Source organism: Harpia harpyja, chromosome 12, assembly GCF_026419915.1.
Source record: "Harpia harpyja isolate bHarHar1 chromosome 12, bHarHar1 primary haplotype, whole genome shotgun sequence".
In the NCBI taxonomy this organism is placed as follows: Eukaryota; Metazoa; Chordata; class Aves; order Accipitriformes; family Accipitridae; genus Harpia; species Harpia harpyja.
Genome location: NC_068951.1, coordinates 43,566,913 through 43,582,728, shown reverse-complemented (window position 1 = coordinate 43,582,728; position 15,816 = coordinate 43,566,913). Strand labels below are relative to the sequence as shown.

At 45.5% G+C, this 15,816-nt stretch overlaps 1 protein-coding gene across 2 annotated transcripts in view; it reads left to right on the top strand.

The window, feature by feature from the left end:
- LEKR1 (leucine, glutamate and lysine rich 1) overlaps positions 1-4,487 on the top strand; it is a 64,345-nt gene extending 59,858 nt beyond the window's left edge. For both annotated transcript variants that reach the window (XM_052803879.1, XM_052803880.1), the window contains 2 exons: positions 292-591; positions 3,313-4,487. In XM_052803879.1, the coding sequence (XP_052659839.1) occupies positions 292-591; positions 3,313-3,726 (714 nt within the window). In that variant the 3' untranslated portion in view covers positions 3,727-4,487. The remainder of the gene's footprint in view (positions 1-291; positions 592-3,312) is intronic.
- Positions 4,488-15,816: the final 11,329 nt, after the last annotated feature.

Sequence of the window (15,816 nt, the reverse complement as noted above, 5' to 3'; positions counted from 1 at the left end):
GAAATACTAGCTTGCTGTAAAGAAGTTAAGTTTTTCCATTTTTACCTCTATTTCTTTGTTTTATCTTGGACATACGAATTAATCTCTCTGTTCTGAGTGACTTTTGATTAATTTACAGCTCTGATATCCTTTGAGGGTATTATGTAAAGTCAAAGCTTTTTTTTTTTTTTGTCTCTGAGGATGTTTGTTTTTTTTTTTCCTGAAGTCAACTTTTGTCTGATACTTAATTCTACCTACCTAACAATATCCACTGAACGTAGACTAATGCAGTTTTTGTCTCCTCTAATGCAGATACCAGGATTAATATCCAGTGCCACCAATAGCTTAAGGAAGGAGACAGAAATTCTGGAAAAGAAGCTACAAGATGCCCAGATCAAACTTGCAGAGAAAGATGAAGATAAGGAAAAAGAAATTCAGAGCCTTAAAAGACTAATTACCGAACTTGAATTTCAGCTGACGCTGGAAAAGAACAATAATGAATCATTTCTGGATAATATGAGGAAAGAAATTAAACACAAGTCAGATGAACTGGAAAAATTAACCCAGGAGAGGACACAGCTGATTCACAATTTGAGTCAAGTTCAAGAGGAGGTAGGAACATGACTGAGGAAATGCCCTGCTATTTTTACTTAGAGACATGTGATTTCTAAAATCATTCAAAGCATCTATATTTCAGACCCTGTTATGTACTGGTTTAAAAGCCATTGAAATGAAAATATTTATAAAACAAGTCCATCATAATTTCATAAATACAATGTACCACAAAATATGTGAAATTTTTAATTCAGCAAGCACTTAAACTAGTGTTTTATTTTTAAAAAATATAAATTTTTCAGGTCCTGCAAGACCTTTGTTTCCTAGGCTCTAGCCTCACATCATGCTACATAAACATGAGTAAACAATAAAGCATTCCTCATGTTTTTAAAGTAGAAGACATGGACATTTCTCATTCTTTGAACCTGACAGCAGTGATCCTCCCAGTAATCTTACTTATTTTGGAAATCATTTGTAAGAAAAAAAACTTCATGCTATCAATAGGAATGAGAGTGGACACAGTCCTGTTCTGAATGGCTTCTGGGGCAGAGATTGCATCTTTTAACGTGGGAGTACGTGTGTGCATCCTGCCGTGCTAATGGGGATGTAGCCCACCTCCCACCAGTAAAGCCACTTTCTGTAACACAGGAAGGCACAAAAATTAATCAAATGTGAAGAGATATTTGACTGATGGATATTCTTAGCACAAGCATTTGCTGAATGTTTGGAATATAATGGGAAGGGAGGAAAGAGCGCTGTACTGCTCTATGAGAAATGTGAAAGCAGTGAAGTCAGGGACTGTAGATAAGATTAGACTGGAATGTCCAAAGTAATTAAGTGGCAGAAAAAATTGGTAAACAGTGGAAATGAAACTCTTCAAAATGAATTAGGGCTTGGGTTGATATTTATTTCTCCCTTGAAAAAGGTTCAGAAACACTGTGTTAGTGAAATTAGAATGACGTTGGCAGTTGTTCTGTCCTGTACCTATGGAAAAGGCTCTTGGAAATACACGCACTCTTCAAGTATTTGTCAGGAACTTCAGCAGGGTAAGGAACACACTGTTATCCTCAATCATGAGATTCTGCCAGCTCTGCTTATGTGCTTAGTTTTCCCCACTCTGAAGCAGAGTTCCTCCTCTAATACAATTATATTAGGAAAAGGAGGGATAAGAGCAGTTGAAAATTGAAACTGGTTTTAATATAAACTTCGCATCAGGATGCTTCCTCAGATTTGCCGGTAACACTTTCCAAATAACTTCATGGACTAACGGTGACCGTCTGAGTGGCAGGGAAAGTAACATCTAACTTTCTTTCATTAAGTTGTCTGCAGAGTTAGGTATTCAAAGAGTAAGTTATTTTGAATGTTTACGTCTCTCCCACTTCCACCTCTGCATGTAGTTATGTTCCTTCTCCAACAGCTCCTTCACTTGCAGTTGGCACTGAGGTTAGATAGCCCGAGCAGAACTTCTGTGTTTCCACTCTACATCTGCTACAGGTGCTTTGACCAAAGTAAAATTTTAAAATATAAAAAAATTGATCAACAAAGGACTTTTCATTTCTCCATCATTTTTGAAGTTTTGATGGGAACACATGTGTAAAAATGTAATATTTTTAGTAAGCTCTTCTTGGCTAAACAGAGCTTACCACCTTCCGCTTTAGTGGGAACACACTTCTGTGCTCTGAGTTTACTGACACCGGTATTTGCTCTTCAAAATGTCGAAAAAGTGCTATTGAGATTATCTTTCTTACACATTTTCTTCCCTGTTATACACCCACTGTCATAATCACATACGGAATTTCAAATACAAATGTTTGTCCTCACTTCAGGGTGATACGTGACCTGACCCGGCATACAGCTCATACTCTTAGCGCTGGAGAGGATTACACAGAAAAGTTTGTGTCCGGGCAATGTGGTTGTGCACGACTGAGGGTGTTGTTCTCTATTTGACTGAATTGCTCTCTGTGTTGGAGACTGCCTTGGTGGTTGCTTCCCTTCCATTCTCATGGACCTCCTGGTGTCAGCAACAATTGCTTGCTTAGAAGAACAAAAAAGTGGATATTTTCTGCTTGTTTTAGTACTTTCAGTAGTTCTGACTTCTATGAATCAATTTAGTGATGTTGTCCGTTGTGGTTTTTTTACTTTTTGTTTCAGCTGGGAGCCAGGAAAATTAGCATCACAAATAAGTTCTACATAATATACCGACTTGGGGACTTCTGTAATACGGAAACAGTTTCAGTTGTCTGCTCAAGGCCCAGTACCAGTCACTTACCATTTAGCTATCAGAAATCACAGTGCGAAGGTCGTGAAAACCACTAGGCTGGAAATCATTTATCCCAATTATTTGGGAAATAGTAATCAATAAGGAATTCCATCACAAAAAAAATCAGTGCACAATTATTTATACTACAGAGGAGGAGAACTTCTTGAACACTTATCATAATGAAGTGGCGCAGTAATACTCAACCTCTGTCCATTGCTTTTTCCTTTCCAAGAGCAGCATTCCCAGTTTCCCCCTAGTTAGAGGATGGGCAGGAGATCAGAAGTAACTCCTGATGACTTACCTCATGTTTTCCACTGTCTCCTGAGGGAGTGAAGGGTGTGTGAATGGTGATGTATGTCCTTTGAGTGACTTTCAGAGACACCAAAGCACAGGGAAGTATTGAAGGGTTTGTAGGCATCAGTACCCTCCAGCCACCCTGCCTTAAGCCTGAGGAGTTTAATAGGCACGCTTTTTGACCAACGGCATTTTGTAAAGCCAGTGTTTGTTTCTGTTTGCAGAACACTCTTCTCCAGGAAACGGTGCGCAGAGAGTGTGAGGAACGCTATGAGCTGACTGCAGCTTTGACTCAGGCCAGGGAACAAGTACTGGAACTAAAAAAGCTCAGTGGAAACTTCCCGTTATCACCGTGTTCCCTGACTCAGGGCAGCCTAACCTCCTCTGCTGCCCTGCTCGCTGATTACGGACAGAAAAGCCGCACGAGCCCCGGCGCTGGGAAGGAAATCAATCTCTCCAGACAGTTTGGTATTTCAAGAGCTGCTAAGGCACCCACCTCCAGTAAGCGTAACAGCAGCGGCAGCGTGGGCTTGCCGGCTCTAACCCCACCGCATCCTCCAAGAGGAAGGGCGGCTTCGCTGAATGAGCCCAGGAGCAGGATTGCTGCAGTTATAAGACGACAACTGAGTCAGCTCTGACAGCTACGTACGCATGCATAGCACATGAGAAACCATTCCAGTGCATCAAATGACCATTTACTTGTGGACCCCTAGGGTCAAATCTTAGCCAATGCAATTCATGCATTTCTACAACTGTAACTTAATTTTAAGTTTTATAGATTTTTGATGCAATAATGTTTCTTTGACCATTGCGTATCAATGTGATTAAATGCTATCAACATTTCAAGATTAGAAAAGTAAAAAAGAAAAAATATTGTCTCTCCAAGAGGAGCACATGTTCAATATCTGTAATTAAAATAGCTGCCAGTTTCAAATACTGTTTTCCCTAACCACTTTATTGGACTTTACCTATTTTGTGTGTTCTCCCATGTAACGTAATTGCTCGTTTCTCATGTAAAAATGTGATTTGTTCGGTTAGAATCAGATTTTTGCAATGATTTAATTGAGTAGTGTTATATTTGCAAATATTTATGCTTAGGTCAGTGAGACTCGCTAGTTGTGGAGTATATATCACTCAGCATGAAAATGTGGCAAATCTGTGTGCTCAGTAGACTAGCCATTGGTAGGGACATAGCTTCCTCTGTGTGCAAGTCTTCAAGCTGTGCTAATTAACAAGGAGTTGAAGACTTAATATATTTTGTCCAAAAGATGGTTGCCTCTTGAATTTCATCGGAAAAGTGTCTTTTTGTCAAGCATAGTTTTTATCTTCAAAGTAGACATGCTGGTGTTCTCTGTAAAATTGTTACACAGGAGGATCAATATTTTTATTTGCTGCTTGACGCATGGAGCTGTGGTTTGTTTTGGGGCATGAAAAGCCCAGACAAGTCTCGGTTGTCATTGTTAGCGTGCAGACACTGCAGAAGTAGCTGCTCTTCGAACAAGGCAGCTCTGCTGTTGGGGCAGTTTGTCGGTGCGGAGCACTGGCTGGGATAAGTGAAACAGCAATGGGCAACGCAGACACAGTCTGAGATTTTGCTTACTGCGTCACCAGATACTCAAGCGTTTTGGCCAGATAAGCCCAAACAGGGCCAGTCTGGTGATAGTCACTGGTTCTGGTGACAGCCCGGTGGTCATCAGACCAGGAGAGGCGATGAAGCAGGCCCAGGTCAGCCTGGCGAGTCCCTTGGGCAGAGGTAGACCTACCACGTAGAAGGTAGACCTACCACACCATGCAGAAGGTAGATCTACCACGTAGATCCAGCTCGGGTGAGGGCTGGGGCCAGGGCAGGAGCTTGAAGCTGAGCTCCTGGGCCCATGGGAGCCCCTGGCACGGGGGGGCTCGGACCTGCTGGTGCCCCCAGTGTCCCGGGAGTCACTCTCTTGGAAGACCACCATGCATCTTCTGAGACCATCAGCTCTGACTTGGACGGAAACTTCACAGGAGGTAAGTTAGAGGGGAGCATTTTGCAGACTCGGAGCGTGCATATGAAGAACTGGACGACTGGAATTGCTTGCTCCTGTTTCAGTTTTGGGACTGGGCTTGCTCTTCACTCGGAGTCATGGAGTTGCTTCTTCACAGGCCACTTTACTTGTAAACCCAAATACATTTATAATCGCACCATGAACCTTGACCTTCTCATTATTTCTGAGTGATGAGGTAGTCCTGTATGTGACAAAATGAGAGCAATGTCTTCAATGCTGGAGAAAATTAGAAAAGCTTTGCTGAGTCCGATGGCATGGCAGGGAATGCATTTTATTCAATAATATCAGTGGAAGAAATGACCATTGTAGATTTAGCCTCTGGAGCTAGATTTGAAAACACACTTTGTCTTAATCAGCTTCTGTTCCCACTGAAACCAGCGGTAAGCCTTACCTGACTTCAGTGGTAGCAGAGTTTATCCAAAAGCTCAAAAATCCTCTATTCACAAATTCCAAAAGCAACAAGAAATCAGAATTACAGCAATTACTCTGGTAGCTGCTGCTGTATAGCAATAGCGTACGCACTCTGCAGTCAGCTGGCAGACTGCACGGACCTGAACTTGACGGTCTTCTACGCACTGACCTCAGAGAAACTGTTAACAAAAATCAGCAGGTTGGGGTGCGTTAGAACCGAAGACCAATAACGTCCCCAGGAGAGTGTAGACTCAGGTTGGTGGAGGTCTGAGCCCGAAAATTCACCTTTCAGCTTTCCTCAGCTTTGGCTCAACAGGAGGCTCGCTGCCTGCTGGGAATGAGGCCGGCTTGCCTTCCCCGATGCAGAAGAGCGTGGCTGTAGCTCCCAACCCAAGCATGTCCTGATGGCTCTGTCCTCCCCATGCTCAGTGGGGGCTTGCCCAGTTTACTAAAATGGGATTTATGCTCGATACCGATTGACTGTTTAATTGGCCAATGGCAACAGTGAGTCTTAAGCCCAACCAAGATACCTGGGAAACAGTGGGAACTGTCTCTGGGACGTGCTGAAGTTGCTCGTATTTTTCTTAAAGATGTTGAAAATTGGAAATGTCAAAGATGTTAATGCAATTCTACTGAAATGCAAGCCTCAGGAAATTTGTTTTTCAGCAATTCTGCAAATGCAGAAAGAAGGGATGGGGAGCACTCCCAAAAGGTAGTTTGGAGTATGGCCGGATGGTCCCCTTCTCTAGTCAGTGGTGATTCTGATTTTATTTTTTTGTTTTGTTTTGTTTAGGAAAAGTCCTGACTTCTTCAAGCTTGAAAATTGTTATTCCACTGTCCACCCACAGTCTTCCTGTGCTGAAGTAATAGATTTTCATTGAGGCAGTTCTTAAAATGATGAGCTCCAGAGCTCTGTTATGTAGATTTTTTCATAAAATTTTTAGATGAACTTCAGTTGTATTTTACGGTCTTATGAGAATTTTTAAATAATGTAAATGCAGTAAATGCTATTACATAATTTTATGCCCTTGTATAGCTATGGAACAGGCGTCACAGTGAACCCTGTGGTAGCTGGTGTTGTAATCTGGAGTTTAATATTGGAATGTTTATATCAAAGAAAAGGTGGGACGTTTACCTGTGGACCGTTCTGCTGGCTGGAGATCACCACCGCGCAGTAAGGGCTCTGTGCACAAAGCAAAGCCGGAGCACGGATGCGGAAAGCAGCCTGTCCCCCTCTAATTCTTACCTACGGTAAGAGAGTATCCCTAATTCCGTGTTGTAGCAGCCGTTCCTCCCCTTGTGCTGCTGGGGCCATGCAAACAGGTCAGATTTAAAATCTGGGCTCTTGTCCACTGCTTCGGTGTTTTTGTCCTGTAACATCAGCAGTAGTAAAGAGTGAGTGCGTGTTCATAAATCGTAAAGGGAGGAATAGCACGTAAAATAATGAGAGCAGTCACAGAAATAACATTTCTAGCATGAGGGAGTGTATAAATCATGGATCCAAACCAGGTCAAGAACAAATATTTCCCTTATTTCCCCTCCCTCACAGAAACCCAGAACTCCTGCTGCTAAGCAATAAGCAAAATATATAAATGTCAGGAAACCTTTTTTACCAGCTTTTAAAAACAATTAAAGTAATTTTACATAGTCAAGGAAAGTTTACAGAGTATTTCTCGTAATGGGATGAAACGCACCAGCAGAAAGTACAGTGGAGAATGTAGACACCTAATTATATCACCACATTTTCAGGAAATAAAACTTCCTGGAGGCAATACGTCTTGTAGAAGCAGTGTCATTTACAAATGGGTTTTTCGTGTGCTGGACCTTGCACTCTAGGACTCATGGCACAAGGGAATACTAAAAAAATCTCCAAGCTTGAAACAAATCTGCCTCTGTGGGCTCCTGACCCGCTGGCTGTAGGCAGTAAGCCATCCATTCACTCCTCAAGGTTATAAGAAAACATCCCGTGGCAACGGGTTGTCTTGTTCTGTCCTAATGCAAAGCCTTCTGTTTCTTCCGCGACAGAGCTGATATTGTTGCCTGGTCAAGAATAGTAGCTTGTACAGTCCTAAATCTTTCCGTAGAGTATTAATCCCGCTGCCAGTTTGCAAACCGGGATATCCGATGCACCAACTTGCTGCGTTACTACCAAATTTATCCATGTATTTTTATCCACTAGCCTTCACTTCCAGAGAAGCTTCAAATACTTAGTGTCTTACTCTTAGTTGGAGAGCGTCTACGTGCAACGGTTGAGCGCGGCGTTATTGGGAGGAAGCAGAAGTGCCTGGCTTCGAGCTGCGAGGGAACTGCCGTCACGCTCGTGGGGCTGTGGATGGGAAAGGGAGACCGTGGCCGGATCGGTCCCCTGCCCGGCCCTGGCGATGCTGAGCTGGACGTTGCGGGCGCTGCCGGTGCTTGCCCTCTCCAGCCTGCCCACCCCACCAAGCCTGGTTCCTCTGGGCATGAAAAATAAGAGTCAGTAATATAGGTCTGATGCTTTAGAGAGGGCTTCGTGTGAGCATCGAACGCCACTTGTTGTTTGGCCAGCTGTCTCTTTTCGAGTGCAAACCCATCGTTATTGATGGGGAAAGTGCGTATATCTGCGTGTGATGGAAGGGGAGGTACAGGGCACTATCCAAAGCCAAGGTGGGACAGGGCAAGTGGAGCCATCGCAGCGTTTCTGGCACGCAAAGCGGCAGCAGAGTCCTTCTGGGATGCCTCAAACTCCTGGATGTGCTTTCTGAATGCTCCTTTGAGGCTGCTGTCCCAGATCGCCAGTCTGTGTTCACCGGGGAGAGCTCCCCAGCCTCAGGCCAGGCCTTTGCTCTGCTCACATCCCTGGAGAAGGTGCAAACGGGAGAAGCGGAAGACGGAGCTGCTTCTCACGGGCCTTACCCAAGCAGTGTGCATCCACGGTGATGCTTGGTTGCCATAGCAGGAGCGAGCAATTTTTAGAGAACCGCAGTACGGCTTTGCTGCGAAAGGCTTGCATCCCAGGAGATAAAACCCGATGGACGTGGCCAATGTGGTCCAGAGGGGGAAAGTTTGAACAGGGAGCATCCCGCAGGACGGGAGCTCTGCTGGGGACGGTCCTCGGCGCAAGCTGTGCTCAGAGCCGTGCCTCGGCTGCATCTCAGAAGGAACTTGCTGGTTCGCTCTGAAAGAGGAGCAGAAACTAAGAGGAAAGACTCAACGAGTACCCACACGTAGCCTGGACTCTCAGGAGACTGGGACCCGCGGCAGGTCAGGGAGATCTTGGGCAGCACTGGAAGGACCCAGCACGTAGACTCCATGGGCTGCCTCGGGAAAGCCAAACCTAACTAAAACTCAAGCGTGGATGAGCGTCAGAGCCCGCGGTGCGTACAGCAAGAGCCAGGCATGTCATTTCAAGCACGTCATGAATGCAAACCGATGGCTGTTGGACGAGAAATGGCTCAGATCCAGCCCGCGGGAAGCTCGGGCAGGAGAGCCTGGGCTTCCCCCAGACACACTCCCTGTCCCCGTTCACTCGCTGGAGCGGCAATCAAATTTAAAGCAGTCGGTCTATGCCTTATTATGGGTCATTGCTTTTCCACTGGAAGTTGCCAAAAATTTCTGCCTTCTCCGCAGATAACAGTACAGAAAGAATCAAATCCGGGTCTGGTGACATGGAGCTCCTTGCCGCTCTTTTGACAGGAGATTAAATTCTTGCTTGCCATATGTATCATAGCCATAAGTGCTTGCCATATGTATCAAACTTTTATTCCTAATAGGATATTACAAAATAAAGCAGTGATGTGCCTCATGTATTAAAAATGATAAATAGATCTTTAACTGAGTTGGTGTGTATGATCTGGGATCCCAGCTTGTGGCTTGCATATGGAGTTTTTCCACGAAGGAAGACATTAGACTTCAGAAAAAAAAGCGTCGTAGTATCTTAGCAGCATTAAAAGTGTATGAAAATAGAAACTGGAGCCAGACCCAATGCCATATATCATTAAAATGTATTAATCAGGAAAAAAAAAAAAAGACTCTTTTCATTTAAAGACACAGTTGTGCTGTGAGATATTCTTTGCTTTAAATTCTTGATTTGGCTCCTGCTGTTTTATAACTAGTTTCCCTTAAAGCCTGCAGTATGCTGCAGAAGCACTGTACATTTTTAATGCGAAAGAAAGAGCAGAAGAATGAAACTGGGGAAATTTCCTTTCTAAGACAAAACCCACATGTCTTTATTTTTAGTTATCTAAAACAGGGACTTATTTACATAATGAAAATCGATTTTGTCTTTAATTGTTATAGGGGGTTAAGTGTAGTCTACTGAAGAAAGAATAAACTCTATATGCAACTGTAATGGTGTGAAACAATGTAACCAAACATGCTTAGCACTTATGTGGGTTTTTTTCATCCTCAAAGCATAGTACAAAATTAGTTTTGATAGGATAATAAAAAGGGTACTGCAAAAGATTAATGTCGAGGCGATTTTAACACCGGAAATATAATTTGTGTGATGGAAAATATGAGCATCTGGCATTGCACTGTGAACTGTTCCCAGATAATGAAAAAAATTCTTCCAAGCAAGCGTGGCCAGTTCCCGCAGATTATTTTTGCTTGTCTCTCCAGAGATACCCTCTGTCTTCTGAAACAACCGCGCAACAAACATTCCCTCCTTGCAGTTTTCCATCTGGAGCCTCGAATGAGTGGTGAATTAAGGTCAGCGCCAGGATGTGACTGTATTTCTTCCCAGTAAGCCAAAGGACCATCTCCGAGCAGCCTACCAGAGTAATACCGTCTGTTCTACCCAAGTGGATCCCATTGCATTATAACCGTGCGGCAAAACCAAGCACAATTCCATCAGCGCTTCGCTGGCAAAAGCAAGTCCGTGTTACCTTGAGGTTAACTGGGTAACGTCAATCACACCAGCCTGTTACGATTTGCTTTACGCCAGTTTAAATGGACAGTCCTTCACAGTGTGCTTCCCACGGAAAAGTCCACAAGAGAACATTTAGAACTTTTAAAAAATTCTGCTTTTAAAAAGTATTAAGATAAAAATTGTCTACAATGCGTATTATACCTTATCCCTGTACCTTTTGTGAGACGGAAAGCCCTTTTCGTGTGCTCCACGGCTCTCGTCCTCCGCTGAAGTAGGCTTCAGCGATTCCTTTGGTACAAAGGCAGTTTCACATCTCTCTGAAGAATGCTTTAAAGAGCTTCTCGATGTTAAGTTGCTGTGTCCAAAAAGTGACTCGCGGCTGCTGGGCTCCGTGGCAGGGAGGGTTTGCTCTGCAGCAACAAACTTCTCGGGGCTTGGCACAACAAGGGTTTTGAAGAATTAAAGCAGAATTGGGGGGGGCAGGTGGGAGCTGAGGCAGGGAGGCAAGGCTGAGCTGGAGAAGAGCTTGGAGGGAGCATCGTGCTGCGGTGGGACGAGCCCCCACCACCTTCCCCCCCGGCCACGTGCGGGGCTGTGCCTGCAGCCGTGGGGACATCGCTCCGTGCAAACACACGAGAACTCAAAGTGGAGCAGAAAGGCCCGGCAGGCTAGCAAAATTATGTCATTTTCAGGCTCGCGTGTTACGAGGGTGCGGATTGAGTGCACTGGGCACATTGCCTTCGTTCTTTGCCTTGTCCCTGGGGGTTTGTACGTGACCACCCTCCGCGCGGTCCATAAATTATAGGTTTTACACTGCTGGCCCGTCGCACCACGGAACTGCTGTGTATTCGCCTTGTTGTACCGCAGGCCACGGCAAGTGACATTTCGAAATGCGGCGCTGAGCTGTGTGCAGGGCAGCTCTGAAATACGGCACGTGGGGAGAAACGAAGGCGGTTTGTTGTCATCCCTACGCAACGGTTTGTCTGCTTGTGAAATGTCAGCATATCCCCATTGCCACAGGTCATGAATAAACAGATAATCTACTAAGGTTTTTTTTTTTTATTTATCCTCTATTCGCTGTCACACACTAAGCAAAATTAGGAACAAAATGGATGTGCTAATGCAGAAGCCATTTCAGTCGTGAAGCCTGCCTAATTGCATCAGAAAAATGTCACTGTCTCCGGTCTGAGCCTCTTCAAAAATCAGATTGAACTATTATCTTTTTGTGTGAGTCATAACCTAATGTACCAGAGAATAAAAGAGCAGTCCTGAATCACGCTGCAGGTGCCAGCATGCACCCATACTCTCCTGTTACCTGCGCTTGTTCATTTAATAGGGTGTGGAGTGATGCTGGCTGCTCTGAAAGCTGTGTAGATTTTTATATCTTCTAAAAATCAATTGGTTTCTAAATGTCAGGAACACACAAGTGATGACACAGAGCTGTTTTAGCCTATAAAACCTGTTTTTGCCAGTTCCTCAAACCCACAAATTTACAGGGAATGGTTTCGTTTTGGGAGCCTCATATTTCCAAAAAGACATTTAATGTTTTTCAAGTTGATAGAATATCCTGTTTTGACACTACTGAATGTTAAATTTTTATTTTCAATTTATATTTTATTCCGTTTGGAAAAAATACAGAATTCAATTAGTGACTGACTGACTTAATTATGGGGAAAAAATGAAAGAAGCTGGAGTTCAAACTGAAAGTCAAACCATACAGGATTTCACTTCAGCAAACCCGGAAAGTTTAACTTTTCGTTTTCTTATCTGTGGAAATCTTAAACCCTCCCAGGGCAGGAACGCGATACCTTGTGCGACTCGATGCTAAAAGCCCAGGCTCGTGCCCTCATGCCGATGCTCCGGTGTACGCCGGCTACTGCTGGAAATGCTTCAAAGCTTCTGAATTCATTGATGTAAAAGTTAAAGAACAGTTCGGTATAAATAAGAAGTTGTTGATTGCTGTGCACACGAAGCAAGCCAGCTGCAGTCAGCAGTGTGTAAAAGGTCTTTAATGATGCAAACAACTTTTGGACAAAGTACAAAAGAAGATAATTGAGCGGCTAGGCCAGAAGGCATGGCGGGCGTACGTTTGTAAGAGGTCCCTTCAGGTCTGGTGTGGAAGGAGCTTGCTCTGGGCACAGACACAAACATGCAGCCACCGTGAGGTCCAGCGCTTTTTCATACCCATTATAAAAACAAAACCAAACCAAGAATGGGAATAAATGGGGTATTAGTACTGCGCTTTGTGATTCTTCTTGCTTGGGCTGGAATTTAGCCAGGGTGCCATGCTAACAAACATCCCTGGCAACTTTAAATGTAGACGTGGTGAAAAGCCCTGGTGATGTGAGGTGTGCTCCGAGGAGTCGTGGGTTTCAAAGGGAACTTTGAGGTTAGTGACCAGCTTGGAAAGGGCTGGTCTTAATTATCATTTAAGACGAAACCTGACGTCCTGACCCAGCCACGGGTAGGTCTCCTCAAGCAAGACCTCAGCACGAAGCTTTGCTTTGCAGCGTTACTGCTCACGAGGCCACATCTGCAGGGGGTGAGGGGGTCTGACAAGAAATGATGTCTCCTTTATAACGGGACGGTATTTTGCCAACGCAGCCCAACGATTTTAAGAGTCTGAAGAGGAGACCCAGCCAAGGGCTCGGGCTGACCTTGCTCGGCAGGAATGCCTGTAGAAGCCGCTTTATTCCAGGTTTCTTTCTCGAGCCGCGGGTGGGGGGACCCTGTGCTGGGCTGATGGCTGACGGGACGCGCTCGTCCCTGCGCAGGTGGGAATCTGCATCAGCCCACCGCAGGAACCGGCGTGCTCTCGGGGAATCACGCCACGCGGGGACGAGCCCGTCACGCTCCACCAGGTCAGCAGTCGGTACCTTGAAGGCATTTCTCTAAGGGCTTCATCCCTGCTCACTTCAGCCAAGCATCCCTGAGTAGTCGTTAGCAGAGTGCTAGTGAAATTAATCCTCTGCACGTCTCAGGAGGGGGAGAACTCATCACTTACCAGGCCCTTCACTGCCTCTGTGTAAATGCAAGGACTCGAAGAAGTGCTTTTTGCTATAATAAAGCAGAAGAGTAATCTGGAGATACCTGTGTTCTTCAGTTTACTTCGGTGGTTCACTGTCGTATTTGACCTTGTCGCTGGCAGTTTGGTGACTTTAGGCTGCTCGGTTAGCAGTCATTTCCAAAGTCGCTGCAATTGGCATTAGTTAATTATTATCTAACTATTACCTTTAGCAATGGATTTCATGTGCAAAATAGTATTTCTTGGAGCCTGATTTTTAAAAACTGGGTGTCTGTCCTGTACCTGCCCCATTTGTTGCCTGTACAATCAAGCAACATGCACTGAAACTACAGAGTCTCGGTTCTGCATTTTTGCACACGGAAATGGCTAAATTTGTCCTTCTTCGTAAGCTGACCCAGGCCACCTGCTCTCGGAGTCTCTCGGGGGGGGACAAGAGCAAGTAGAGCCATGGAACTATGTTGGCCCCTTCTCCCACTTTTAGCAGTCCTGGCATTCTTTTTTGTGGTTGATCTAGGAAATAATAAGTTCTTTATAGAAAAAAATAAGAAAAGTTGGAGCCATTGGGGTAGAGTGTTGCTTGGAAATATAATCAAAGAAATTACTCCTACCACTTTTGATTCCCACTGCAGAAAGCAGGACCTTAGATATGTGTTTTATAACTAAACAGAAATGTGCCAAGACCCGCTTCGCTCCATCATCAGTCACTCTTCTGAGAGACACAGCCAGCAAGGGGCAACAGTAGAAATATTTTGCCTGTATAAAAGCTGCTAGCTGTTTACAAAATACAACCAAGTCTTGTTTCAATGGGAAATGTACGTAACGTGGAAGATGCCGGTGCCAGATCTGCCTGGACTGGGATGCCAACAGGGAGACTGCTGATTTGGCAATGCCAGCCAGGTGCTGAGTCCGTGCTGGAACGGCCCCGGTCGCTCTCCAGCTTGGCTCTCCCTAGCTAGCACTTTCTCGGGTTTTCTCCTCGGTTGGGGCACCTCCTGGGTAATTACTGATAGCTGGGTATGTCCCAGCATCACGTTAATATTCCTGGTCAGTGCAAGTGCCCCGTCCCCAGGCATCCTGGGTTGTTGGTGAAGGGCAGGGCCAGGCTGGCAGGCATACACACTCCTGAAGAGAAGGGTCTATAATCTCCTTTCTTTTTTGTCTTCTGTTAACACCATGTGATATACACAAATAAATAAAAAAGTGAAACAAAAAAATGGCTCGACTTTTAGTTTGGTTTGGCCGGTGTGCAGGGTAAGGAAAGCCTGGCTGCATGTATTGTGCCCTTCTGCAGAGTCGTGGCAGGAGGCAATCAGCAGTTATTTGGGTTTGAAACAGCCGTTGTTGGTATGAAAGCTGAGAGGCTCCATCCCAGTAACAGACCCGTATGGCCCCTGGCAGGTCCAGCTGACTTTTTGTCCAGGCACGAGCGAGGAGCACCGGCCAAGGCAGCGGGCAGGGGTGGCCCGGATCCTGACACCCGAGCCTCTGCCCTCCTCCTGTGGGTGTGAGATGGAGGCTTGAGCCGGGTTTTTGGAGTTCGGTGTTCTCCCCTGCCCGTCACTGAGTCAGGAGGGAAATCCTCGCTACGTCTGTCGCCGGCTGGCTGAACCCTGGCTGGTGGGACCGCAGGCACGGTTTCGTGCGAGGTTAGCCTGTGGCAATACAGCTGCCTACGTGTTCTTTTTTTTTTCCTAAAAAAAGTAAACTTGCAAATCGGGAATGAAGGGCTGAATGCAACAACAGCTGCCGTACACTGAGGAGACCCTGAAACAAAGCTTTGGAAAACGTGAGCATCACCGAGGAACTCCAATCTCGGTGGCAGCGTCCTGTCAGTTCACAGAAAGAGAGGTGCCTTGTCCCGTGTGTTCTGCCCAACGTCTTCGTTGGTGCCGTGAACGAATGGGCATGCACGTCACTAGTCATCTGTGTCCTCAGTGAGGAAGAAATTAAGCCAGAGCGCACTGTTTGCTGGGAGCTGGGAAGGTCTGAGCACTCCCGTCGCCCCATTTGATCCGCAGTTCCCGTGTCCCAGCCCTGGGGCCAGCAGGCGATGCGTGGGGTGGGCTGGAGGTTCCACCAGCAATCTGCTGCCAACATGGAAAAGTTGTTGTAGTCGCGTTGCCGACTGCAGCGATGGCTACGCTTCTGTATGTGGGTGTCTGTCTCTGGTGTCAGCTGAGCAAAACGAATCCCAGGTGGTGAAATGGCCACAGCAGGTCAGTTTGGTCACGCGCGTACCCAGAGTGAGATAAGAGGATCTGCGAGGTGAAGGACTCCAGGTTATCTGTGGCTGAGTAGTGAAACTGGGAAGCTTGTGTCTTTTGCTGGCGTTGCCTGGTTTTTTTTCCTTTTTCACACATGCACACATGCTGCTGGGGCTGGCATCCATCTGCCGCCGACT